Source organism: Sapajus apella, unplaced genomic scaffold (genome assembly GCF_009761245.1).
Source record: "Sapajus apella isolate SASKATOON/1434 unplaced genomic scaffold, GSC_monkey_1.0 scaffold163, whole genome shotgun sequence".
Lineage (NCBI taxonomy): Eukaryota > Metazoa > Chordata > Mammalia > Primates > Cebidae > Sapajus > Sapajus apella.
Genome location: NW_022437103.1, coordinates 221,947 through 234,864, shown reverse-complemented (window position 1 = coordinate 234,864; position 12,918 = coordinate 221,947). Strand labels below are relative to the sequence as shown.

The 12,918-nt window shown below is 38.2% G+C and overlaps 1 protein-coding gene across 12 annotated transcripts in view; it reads right to left on the bottom strand.

Annotated features, from left to right (window-relative positions):
• Window positions 1–12,918, bottom strand: part of CCSER2 (coiled-coil serine rich protein 2) — a 178,617-nt gene that overhangs the window by 97,585 nt on the left and 68,114 nt on the right. For 10 of the 12 annotated variants that reach the window (XM_032266929.1, XM_032266932.1, XM_032266933.1 and 7 more), the window contains 2 exons: window positions 8,853–8,943; window positions 931–1,093 (listed from right to left, as the gene is read on the bottom strand). In XM_032266929.1, coding sequence (XP_032122820.1) covers window positions 931–1,093; window positions 8,853–8,943 — 254 coding nt within the window. Of the gene's footprint in view, window positions 1–930; window positions 1,094–1,770; window positions 2,120–8,852; window positions 8,944–12,918 lie in introns of those variants that run through there. The other 2 variants (XM_032266940.1, XM_032266939.1) reach the window with 2 other exon arrangements.

The following is a 12,918-nucleotide window of genomic DNA, read 5'->3' as shown; positions in this document are numbered from 1 at the left end:
AAATACATCCTTTATCTTATGCATACTGTGTATGTCACAATAAATTGAATTTTATTCTTTGCTTTCGCTGCAAAGAATCTTAGAATCAATTTTTTTCCCTCATTTTACGAAACATACGACACCATGTTTTTCTTCCATTATTTTTATACTAGTTGTACTATTTGTATTGTAAATGTGCTCCAAAATGACCTCAAAGCCCTGTGGAATGAGGTAAGAAAGTGAAAAGGAAAAATTAATGACTTCCACAGAGTGCCTACTGTAAACTAAACACTACTCTAGGCACTTTTATCCTTGATTCTCAAACACTGAGAGAAAGATATTATTAATTATGTTTTAAAGATAGTAAAGTGAAGTAGAGATGGCTTAAGTAAGTTATCTAAGATTGCAAAGCTAATCTGTGCCAGGTCAGGTTTTGATCCCAGGTTTGAATGACTATGGAGCCTCGTTACAAATAAGATCTAATCAAATTAAAGACTACCCTCTACTTTGGAAAAGACTAAACAGTACCTTCAGCACTAAATAGTACCTTCTTTTGTTTTTAATGGTACTTGTGGATTTTTAAAATTTTAACTTACTACATGAGCAAAAGAAGACCAATCATTTGGCACTAATTTTAAATATTATTTAGAAAAATGATAAACTTTAACAAAGTTAACATTTAATCATTTCCAAATGAGAGCTAGAAAATCATACCATAACTTGGAAGTCCAAAAAGCAGATACAAATAGAATATTTATATTTATGATAAAACTAATGAAAAAACATTTGAGCCACAAAGAACAAATTAGACCACATAAAATTCGAAGTGCTTTTTGGTGCCTCTAAAAACCAACCAGACAAAACCAGGTTTTTTGAGCATTGTGGGAAATGGAGAATTATAACTCAAAATCAGAGGACAGCAAATGAAATCTAAGTTAGAACAGTACTCACCTGCTCAAGTCATTTTTTCCATGGTGATGATAGTGGTCAGGGTGGCTGAGGTGGTAATGCTCCTGTCCACTCCATCTCTGGGGTGGCCTTTTCCAAAATCCTTCCTGAGGCTGCCGAACATTTCTGTCTGGTCGGTCAAAGCGGTTCATATTGTCACACTCCACTAGACAGATTCAAAAGCAAAAAGACTACAAACATGTACACACTCCATAAAAGTTAACTACTTATAGCTTGATAATCAAATGCTGCTGAAAATATAAAAATAATATTCTAAAAATACCAGTCATTTATGTGAATCACAATATCAAGATTTCTAAAAGCATAACCAGTTCTTCTGGTGAAAACTGAACTTAATATTATTCAAAATAAATTAAAATGCTTTTATATCACAGTCACGTAAACAATTAACTGCCACACTGTTTTAAAACAGGCAAATTATCCTTGAAATCAACATTATACATTTTAAACACTCATAATCAGTTTTAGGTAGTTTTGATCATATCACAAATTGGCTCTGATTTCAGAAAGAAAATGACAGGAAACAGCAGATTTTTAAGAGAACTCATTCTATAAAAGGCTGCTACAATTAATTTTCACTGATTTCAAGAAGCACAAATTAACTTTTCATCATAAACAAATCACACTTTTAAAATTAAGCTCACATTTTCAGAAAGTAAGATGCTTCAATCTGCCTGCAGTAAAAGCTTGTTCAAAAAGTCTAAAATGCCACTGAAAACAAAGCCAGTACTTTGCAGTAACAAACAGTACACTCCCTTAAATCCAAATACCACAAAAACATGAAAAGAATTCTTTTGAAACATCCCAAGCTTCTTCACTTACCCAAATACTTTTTCCTCACATATCTGAGCACTCACTAAGAGAGTTACTTTGCACAAGGGAGACATTATGTTACCGCTGCCTACTCAGACATAGTTGCACACAAGGCACTGCTGAACAGGCCTTCCTTCCTGCTCAATTCCCAGCCCTCCCTGTGGGAAGCAAGCCCAGTTTGCCCTGTGACTCCATCTTCACTCAGTGCTTACATAGCTACTGACTTAAGACAGTTACTAAAAATACTGCTAAACACTAACCCAAGCCACGGAACAGGAAAGATTTCTGTAGTCTGAGAACTACTACATGAGAAAGTTCAAGTCCTGCATGTTCAGAATTCCTTGTAACAAAGAGCTATACAATCAACATAATCCCCACTAAAACAAAACAAAACAAAACAAAACAAAAACTCCCTTATTTAAATTACTGTTTCACTGACCCAAAAACTTGAATTTGAAACATGACGAGTGTTTCATTACAGTATACTGGATGAAAACAAACTCTGGCATTCCAAAAAAGGATGATGCAGTTTAAAAAGTATAGCTGTTCTGTTCTCATATATACTGAATTCATTTTAATGTATTTTCTCTAAATGTATAACAATTCAAATAAATTTTCAAAAAGACAATGAAATTTTGTTTAAATTCATTAGTCACCTTGAGGAAGAAGAAATATACATTTAATAGTGTGAAAAATTTTTTTCATGTTTTAAAAGAAGGCTTATGTTTGAACTTACATTTTTTTTTTTTTTTTTAAGTTCACTTACAGAAAACTTGACAAATAAAGGCATGGTGACCATTATGTCAAAAAAGGGCAGAAGTAGAAAACGAGATTGCAAAAGAAAATTTAAAATAATCTCAAGAAGGTTTTTCTTTTTGTTTGAGACAGGGTCTCAATCTGTCACCCAGGCTAAAGTGGCACAATCATAGCTTACTGTAACCCCAAACTCCTGAGCTCAAGCAATCCTTCAACCTCAACCTCCAGAGCAACTAGGACTACAGGTATAAGCCACCATGCCAAGCCTATTTTTTTAATTTTTATTTTGTTGTTGTTGTTGTTTTAACAGATAGGGTCTTGGTATGCTGCCCAGGCTGGCTGGTCTCAAACTCCTGGCCTCAAGGGATTCTTCTACCTCAGCCATCATACATAAATTCATATTTGTATTATATTCATAGATTCAGTTAAGACCCAGTTAAGTATTTCTATATGATATTAAAATGTTACTTTAGTTTGAGTAACTCTATAGAGCAAGGGATAATCTACATTTAATTATTCTGAATTCATATATTTCCTCAATTCAGGCAAGAAAAATTCCACTACATCAAAAGCAAGAAACGTCGTCCAAAAAAAAAAAAAAAACCACTTGATACATTATTTGAATGGTATCAATATAGTGCACACAGAAGAAGAAGCAAGCAAACTGGGAGAACAGGCCAGGAGATGTGTTAAATATTGTGAGCAATTACAATGTAGAAACTGATGTGGTGCTTTTGTATTTGCTAATGTAGGTTGCACATACAGACTCCAAATTGAGGAATCTTTATTGAAACCTGAACTCAAATGTAAGCATAATGGCAAGTAAGCATTGGAAGCAAACATTCGCCATAACCACAAAAGACTAATGTTCAAACTGAGACAAAGTGGGCTTAAACTCTAGAGAAATGACTGCTCCAAGATTCTGCAGGCAGCGCCATGTTTAACTTCTCAAGGGATATATCAATCACGTGTTTATATATTGTAAAATGCTGCTAAGAAGATAATGTGGAATAAGACTGCTGAGGGTTCCTTAGAAAAGATTAAGCGTTCCCTGACAAAATAAAAGAAATAATATAGAGAAGAAAAGAGAAAACAAACAAAATTACAAGATGGAGATAAATCCAGTTGTCAGAGACTTTTTTTTTTTTTTTTTTTTTGAGATAAAGTCTAGCTCTGTTGCCCAGACTAAAGTGCAGTGGCATGATCTCAGCTCATTGCAGCCTCCGCCTCCCTGGCCCAAGCTATTCTCCTGCCTCAGCCTCCTCAGTAACTGAGATTACAGGCGTGCATCATCACACCCAGCTAATTTTTTGGTTTTTGGTAGAGAAGGGGTTTCGCCATGTTGGCCAGGTTGGTTTTGAACTTCTGACCTCAAGTGATCCATATGCCTTGGTCTCCCAAAGTGCTCGGATTACAGGAGTGAGTCACCATCCCCGACCAAGAGACTAAAAAATTTAAAACAGAACAAATACAACTAAAAAAGAAAATAAGTCCCTCTGAATGTGTGTTATACCGTAGGGAATGATGTGGTTTGTGGCAAACTAAAGAAAGAACTGGTAAACCTGAAGGCAACCCAATTCAAAAACCCAATGTGCTGATCATAACCAGATGCAGATGCAGGCGAGACTGGGCCTTAACTGAGTAGAGAACCCCTGCTAGAGAAAAATATAGGCCTTCTGAAGGAAGTCTTTAGCATGAGATAAGAAACAAAGAAGAAAAAAGTGTTATTAGCAAAAGTATTCCGAGGAAGAAGTCAAGCACCAAATTTTCTGTTTCACCCTTAAGGTCAAAAATAAATTTCTCTAAGTATTAAAGGACAACCTTACAAATGTTTAATTGATACAGGCACTAAAATATCAACCTTAAACACTGCAACTGTTACCTTACACTCAGGGTCACCAAAACACTCAGGTGTGGATTTCTCTGTTGGGAATCAGAATATGATACTACAAAGCCTGGCACTTTGGCAAGATGAGTACTTCGAACTGAGGAAAATCGGAAATGCCTCAGGGGCAAGATCCTTCTGATCGTCCTATTCTCACTTCTTCCTTCTTCCTTCTCCAAAGTGAGTCACAGAAACCAGAAGTCCTCTTCCCAAGGCAGGTCATAGAAACTAAAAATCCTCTACCTCAAAGGAAGCCCTAAAACCCTGAAAGGTCACTCGCTCTCTTTTCCTTTCTTCCTTAAAGACCCTCATTTCAGAGGGGTTCTGCACCATACCTAGGAGGCAGAAGTACTACAGAGAATCCAAGAAGAATCTAAACAGACAGTCCTTGTTGGGTCGCCCTCCCCACCCTCAGTTTATCACGATTAGTTCATAACCCTTTTGTGTCCAATCATATTTCTATACAGCTGTCCATTCTTTATCAAGCTTAAGTATAAAATTAGAGTTTTCCCTAGGTCTTTCGGTCTTCATTTCCTAAGAATCTCATGTCACGTAAAATTTCGATTAAATAAATGTGTTATACTTTTTTGTTAACCTTTTGTTATAGGCATGTCAGCCATGACCCTTTTGATGGATGAGAAAATGTATCATACTTTTCTGCCCTTACATCTCTGATATCGTTTGGCTTTGTGTGCCAGCCCAAATCTCACCTTGAATTGCAATAATCCCCATGTGTCAAGGGCAGGACCATGTGGAGATAACTGAATCACAGGGATGATTTCCCCCATGATGTTCTTGTGATAGTGAATTCTCAAGAAATCTGATGGTTTTATAAGAGGCTTTTCCCCCTTTGCTCAGCACTTCTCTCCTGCCATGTGAGGGATGTGTTTGCTTCCCTTTCCATCATGATTCTAAGTTTCCTGAGGCCTCCCCAGCCATGCAGGAGGTCAATTAAACCTCTTTCCTGTATAAATTACCCAGTCTCGGGCAGCTGTTTACAGCAGCATGAGAACAGACTAATACAATCTCAAAAAACTTTCCTCCAACAACAGCCTCCAAATCCTAGCCCACAAATGTCCAGAAAACATTTGACCAACATTCACTCCTCCTTTGTGGTACTACATAGGCCACTTAATAGGGAAAGATTAACTGTACAAATGCATTCACCAGAGAAATACTCTCCTCATGGCTTCTTCCATGATATGACAGGTTGACAACTGGCATTCATGATGAGATCACAGCAAACTTGTATCCATATTAAAGATTTCAGTGAGGTGCCACTGTTCTGTGGGCAAAATCTCCACTGAGCTCCACTGATATTGGTAAAATTAGTGGCAGTGAACCCATTCATTATGGTTCAAAATGATCAAACTTCCTTTTTTTGTTTGAGACAGTGTCTCGCTCTGTCACCCAGGCTGGAGTGCAATAGCATGATCTCAGCTCACCGAAACCTCTGCCTCCCAGGTTCAAGCTATTCTCCTGCCTCAGCTGCCTGAGTAGTTGAGACTACAGGTGCGTGCCACCATGCCTGGCTAAATTTTTGTATTTTTAGTAGAGATGGGGTTTCACCGTGTTAGTGAGGATAGTCTTGATCTCCTGACCTCGTGATCCATCCACCTCACTTCCCATAGCCCTGGGATTATAAGAGTGAGCCACTGCGACTAGCCCCAATCTAAACCTTTACCAAACCTGCATAATATCATTAACAACCAGAAGCTATAAAGAACTAAAACCTGTAGTAGAAAGCATATTATAAGACTCCCTAAACCTCTACCAGTCCCTGTAACATTCTCATCCTACCAGCCAAAAACAATGAAATGGGCGTGTACCGTCATTCGGGACCTACGAACCATAAGAAGAATAATTTCCCCCTTTCCTATAGTACTAAACCTAGATACTATTTTATCTTTGGTGCCTACAAAGGCTACATATTTTAGATCCGTGTTCTTACATGCTTTCTTTAATGTTCCTTTACTCAAAATAGCCAATAGTTGTTTGCCTTCTAGAAAAATCTAAAGTACTGCTTAGGTGGGATGTTCCCAAAAGTTTCCTCGTACTTTTCACAAGTCCCCATTCAAGACCTCAAAGACTAAATTTCCTTGTGATTCTACTTTTATCTAATACTTGGGTAACTTTCTGTTGTCTGCTAAAGATAAGGCAGGTTCTAAGATGCTTTCTCTCTACTTCCATTCAGAAAGGGCATAAAGTTTCCAAGAGAAATTGTGATAATTCTGTCAAAGTAAAATGTATTATCTAGGATGTGATTTATTCCAAGGAAGTACATCCCTCACTCCTCACTAACAGCCCTAAAAATTCCCATTAAATTTCCCAGATCATCAGGTCTCATTATTTTTCCCCTATAACTTTTCAATGGATTATGTTTTTCCTCTGTGTTCTACAATATTTTTTTACTTGATCTTCCAAGTCACTTTCAGATTCAACAGCAGTGATGTTTTCTGTCATTTACTGAATAAACTATTCTGTTGGGAAAATCTTGTCTTTTAACTCCAGAAAGAACTGCGTTTATTTGAATCTAAGTGATTATTTCCTTGGACTACTCTAATCCTTAGGGTTCTATCACTTTCCTTGTTCTTCCTGAGTGTTGGCTGGGTTTTTGTTTTTTTTTGTTTTTCTTTTTCAGCACTAGAACTCAGCTGTTTACTAGAGCATCCTAAGTAACAGCAGAAAAGGTGAAACATTCTCTATCTCTGCGAGAGAGTAGATACTGTCCTCAACTGTTCATTCTCTCCTTACAGAATTATATATGCAATGGCCTTAATCATGTACAGAGCCTTCATCATGAACAGTATACTTCCCAGTCCCAAAGGTGTTAGGTTTGGCCATGTTACCTGCTTTGACCAACAGAATGTGCTTAGAAATAAGTGTCCTCTGTGAATGAAGGTAGCTGTCAGGTTAGCTGCAGGGGTGTGAATGTCTTTCTTTTCTTTTCTTTTTTTTTTTTTTTTTTTTTTTTTTTAAAGGAAGGAGGTAGTTTAATTTTATGTGCTACTTTCTCCCGTTTTTTGGTGATCTAATTGCACTGGTTAACAGCAGCTAAGCAGATCTACAGTATGTTCTCTAGCACGGCCTAATTTTATTTCAACAATGTACATGGATAAGGTTGATTGAAACAAAACGGGAACATTAAGCAAACATCAGAGCCCTCACTAATAACACTGTAACTTTGCTGTCAAGTATATCCCTCCTTCAAAAAAGCTTGTGGCCATTTTGAATGGCTTGTCTGGAAACTTCTGTAAATCATATGTTTTGATAAAATATTTTTTGTTACTCTAAAAAGAATGTGCTGGTTCTTAGCTAAGATTTTAAGAGACACAAACATGCATGTTTCTGCTCATCCTGTTGCATTTCTGCTGTCATGAGAACAACCTACCCCAAAGTATTTCTGATCTCAAAATGAAGAAACATGGAATAGACCTAAAGCCAGTCACATGGCCTGAGCTTCCCAGCTAATCCTTAGATCCATGAATGAGAAAAATAAATGTTTATTTTGAAAGCCCCTGAGATTCTGAGAATGCTATATCGCATTCTGGCAGGAAAACTAAGAGCCATACCAATATGACAAATATAAGCTGGTAGTAACGCAACAAAGCAGGCTACTAATACCCCAGTGAAGCACTAAGACAAACACCTCACCTCTCTGAAATATTCCTTGCATTTTTCTAGCACCATGGATAAAAGGACCCCACTCACCCTTTTTACTTTACCTCTAGCCCATGGAGGCTTGTGAGACCAGCCAAATGTTGACTGACAGGAAATTCTCCTATTTCTTAAGCTATCCCTCTCCCTAGATGCATCCCTACTTCAACCTGTGCCCCAAGGGCTTTTGTATGCTGGTTTCTGGTTCTCCAACAGTCCTTCAGACAGAAAATCCTACAAGTGCTATGCCATTGGAGGCAAGAGAACCTAAGGCCTGTCTCCCATGTGGATTATCTAAAGTGTTACCCCAGCAGTTACTGGGTTCTAGAGAGAAAGACAGACTAGAATTGGGAGTAAAATGTACAGAATGATTCATTCAGAAGGTCATCACTTTCCCAGAATTGATCTTTATAAAATATCCAATTAAGATATTATAATGTTTCACAAGTCAGATGGTATGTTTCTGAAATACATTTCTTCTTACAATCAAAGTGAGATAAAGGGAGTAAAAACTGGGTATTTGTACACAGAAAAAAAGAAAACTCTTAATCTGCAACTGACTTTATGGTATACAATGTTATTGGATCATACAGAATTGTATCTAAGACTTACAAAATCAAGTTTTAAATATTTAAGTTAGTTTTCGAATGAACCTATTTTACATCACTTTAGACTGATTCTCAGTCTGAAAGGCTCCATTAAGATTAAGAAGTCTGCAAGTAACAAATATCAAATTGGCTACAGTCAAGTAGCTTAAGCATATGCCTCTGAAGGTTCAATAGTCTCAACTTACCATTTTCAAGAGATGCATCCTCAGGCAGATCCACGTCAAGCATAAGGTCATCATCCTCAAGGTCACATGATTCAAGGTTATTCAAAATATCCTGTGAACAAAGCAGTAAAACATATACTAGAATTTAGCTCTAAGAATATATACAACAATTATTTTTTAAAATATCACTACTATGATATCCTGAATTCACTCACTGTCTGCACTGTAAGAATAAAATAATTATTAAATTTTTTAAAACAAAACTAGATTCAACTAGTTTAAGTAAGCTATTTATAACATCCTTCTCCTAGTCTTCCTCCTTCCTAGTGTTCCTCCCCAACAGATTTTTATTTTCATATTTAAAAACTTTAAGCCCATGTTTTTAACATCTTCCCTGATAAGATACTGAAAAATAAAAAATAGTAAAGAATTGCCCAAAATTTATTCATAACTGGTATAAGAGGGAAGAGGCTGTGTTTTATTATTTCTAGAGATTGGACCACTTGCATAAATAATAAAACAAGTCTTTAACAATGTGGTTAGTCCATTTCCTTTCTTGTGCCAAACCTACCTCCTACTACCATTAGCACCCTGTCACCTCCTTGGCTTGATTCAATTTATTCTTTTTCTATGATAGAACCAGACTTTTCTAACTAGCATATGGAGTCCCTGCTGGGTTTTATTTGCAACCTTACTAGCTATTATCTCTTCTTAGAAAAGTAGCATTTTATTTTCAAAGACTGTTGTTCTGAAGCTAAAGAACTGAATAAACAAAAACTAAGGTTAACGTAATAAATAAACTCAGTTTGACCTACGGCCCACTGTTGAATGCTTACAATCCAAGAATGGATCCAAATATCGTTAAGACCTTTCCTTAGTATATATAAGTAAAAAGATCAAAAGTCCAACAAACTTTTAAAAGACTAAGACATCATGGTCATGAAAAACTCTTATAGAAGGGAAATATCTACTTTATTACAGACAATATGAATAAAATTAAAACTGCTTCCCAGGTCAGGTGTTCCATTCAAATATGTCCAATTTTTTTACTGGGCCCTCCAAAGACTAAAAGTAACCAGAAAAATTATTTGAAAAACAAAATCTATGGAAATTTTTTTTTCATTTTAAAAACTCTATTGCAGAATATTTCACATGCAGTTAAACTGTACATATTTAAGGCAAACAGGAGAGAGTGCCAAGATGGCCAATTAAAAGTAGCGATGGTCTGCAGCACTCACAGAGAAGACTGAAAGCAGCGAGTGAATTCAGCACCTTCAACTGAAATATCGAGGTTCTTGTATTGGAACTGACTAGACAAACAGCTTGACCCACAGAGAATGAAGAAAGGCAGGGTGGGGCAACAGTCCACCAGGAGTAATGCAGCGCCAAAGGAACCCCCACTGGCAGCCAAGGGAAGTGGTTAGTGATTGAGCAATCCAATCTGGGGAAACCACAGTTTTCCCACAGTCTTTGCAACCAGCAGATCAGGAGATCCTCTCATAAGCCCATGTCACCAAACAGAGAGCTGTGTGGCATCCAGGTAGAGCAGCAACCCGGGCACACACAGAGATACAGGAGTTTTGTATATTCCAGCCCCGGTATTCCTGGCAAGGCAGATTTGTCCCTACATACCACTAGGAGCAAGGCTGAATCCAAGGATCCAAGCAGTGTCGTTCTTCAGGCCCCACTTCCATGGCACCTCACAAGTTAGGACCCACTGACTTGGAATTCCAGCCAGCCAGCAGTGACAGGCTGGAGTCTGCCTGAGAAGGGCTGAGTTCCCAGGAGGAGAGGCAGCCACCATCTCTGCCATTTGGTCAACTCAGCAGATCAGTCTGCTGGCTTGGGACAGTCCAGACAGTCTGGACAAGGAAGGGTCCCCTACAACGCAGCACATCTGTACTACCAAAAGGCAGCCAGGCTGCTCCTTTTTTTTTTTTTTTCCAGACGGAGTCTTGCATTGTCACTCCAGCTGGAGTGCAGTGGCACCATCTCGGCTCACTGCAACCTCCCCTCCATCTCCCGGGTTCAAGTGATTCTCCTGCCTCAGTGTCTCAAGTAGCTGCGACTATAGACTCACGCCACCACAACCAGCTCATTTTTGTATTTTTAGTAGAGACGGGGTTTTACCATGTTGGCCAGGATGGTCTTGATCTGTTGACCTCATGATCCACCCGCTTCAGCCTCCCAAAGTGCTGGGATTATAGGTGTGAGCCACCGCGCCTGGCCCGGACTGTTTGTTTAAGTAAGTCCCTGATCCCATTTCTTCTGAAGGGATGAGACCACCCAATAGGTATCTCCAGCACCTCCTACAGGTGCAGATTGGGCTGCCAACAGGTCAGTAGCCCCTGGGATGGAGTTTCCAGAGGAAGAATCAGGCTGCCATCTTTGCTGTTTAACAGGCTTCGCTGGCGATACATCTAGGTGAGAAAAACTGAGGCAACTAGGGTCTGAAGAGGAACCCCAGCAAACCCAGCAGCTCTTTAGAAGAGTGGCCTGACTGGTAAAAGAAAAACACACAGAAAACAACAACAACAAAGTCAACAAAGAAGATCCCACAAAAACTCCATTCAAAGGTCAGCAACCTCAAAGATTAAAGGTAGATAAGCCCACAAGTATGAGAAAGAAACAACACAAAAACACCGAAAACTCAAAAAACCAGAGTACCTCCTCCTCTCCTGCAAATGACCGAAACACCTCTCTAGCACAGGTACAGAACAGGGCTGGGGATGAGAATGGTTGAACTGACAGAGTAGGCTTCGGAAGGTGGGTAAATAACAAACTTCGCTGAACTAAAGGAGCATGTTGTAGCCCAATGCAAAGAAGCTAAGAATGATCAAACAATACAGGAGCTGACAGTCAAAATAGCCAGTTGAGAGAGGAACATAAATGACCTGACAGAGCTGAAAGGCAACATGAGAACTCCCAATATAATCACAAGTATCAGCAGCAAAACAGACCAAGCAAAGGAAAGAATCTCAGAGCCTGAAGACTATCTTGCAAAAACAAAGTAAGTTTGAGAAAAAAGAATGAAAATAAATAAACAAAATCTCCAAGAAATATGGAATTATGTAGAGACCAAACCTATAACTGATTCGGATACCTGAAAGATAGGGAGAATGGAATCAACTTGGAAAACATACATCAAGATATCACCCTGAAGAACTTCCCCCATGTAGCAAGACAGGCCAACATTCAAATTCAGAAACTGCAGATAACCCCAATAAGATATTCCATGAGAAGATCAACCCCAAGACACATAATCATCAGATTCTCAAAGTTAAAATGAAAAAAAAAGAAAAGAAAAGTTAAGGGCAGCCAGAGAGAAAGGCCAGGTCACCTACAAAGGAAAGCCAATCAGACTAATAGCAGACTTCTCAGTGGAAACCCTACAAGCCAGAAGAGATTGGGGGACAAAATTCAACATTCTTCAAGAATTTCCAATCCAGAATTTCATATCCAGCCAAACTAAGCTTCATAAACAAAACAGAAATAAGATCCTTTTCAACAAACAAGTGCTAATGGAATACATCATCACCCATCACGAGTCTACCTTGCAAGAGCTCCTGAAAGCACTAAATATGGAAAAGAAAAACAATTACCAGCTACTACAAAAGCACACTGAAGTACACAGACCAGTGACACTATGAAGCAACTACATAAACAAGTCTGCAAAATAACCAGCTAGCATCATGATAACAGGATCAAATTTACACACAACAATACTAACCTTAAATGTAAATAGGCTAAATGCCCCAGTTAAAGACACAGAATGGCAAGCTAAATAATTAGCCAAGACCCATCACTATGCTGTCTTCAAGAGATTGATCTCACATACAAAGACACACATAGGTTCAAAATAAAGGGAGGAATATTTATCAAGCAAATGGAAAACAAAAAAGCAGAGGTTACAATCTTGGTTTCTGACAAAATAGACTTTAAATCAACAAAGATCAAAAAAGACAAAGAAGGGCATTACATAATGGTAAAAGGTTCAATTCAACAAGAAGAACTATCCTAAATACATATGCAGCCAATACAGGAGGACCCAGATTCAAAAAGCAAGTTTTTAGAGACCTACAAAGAG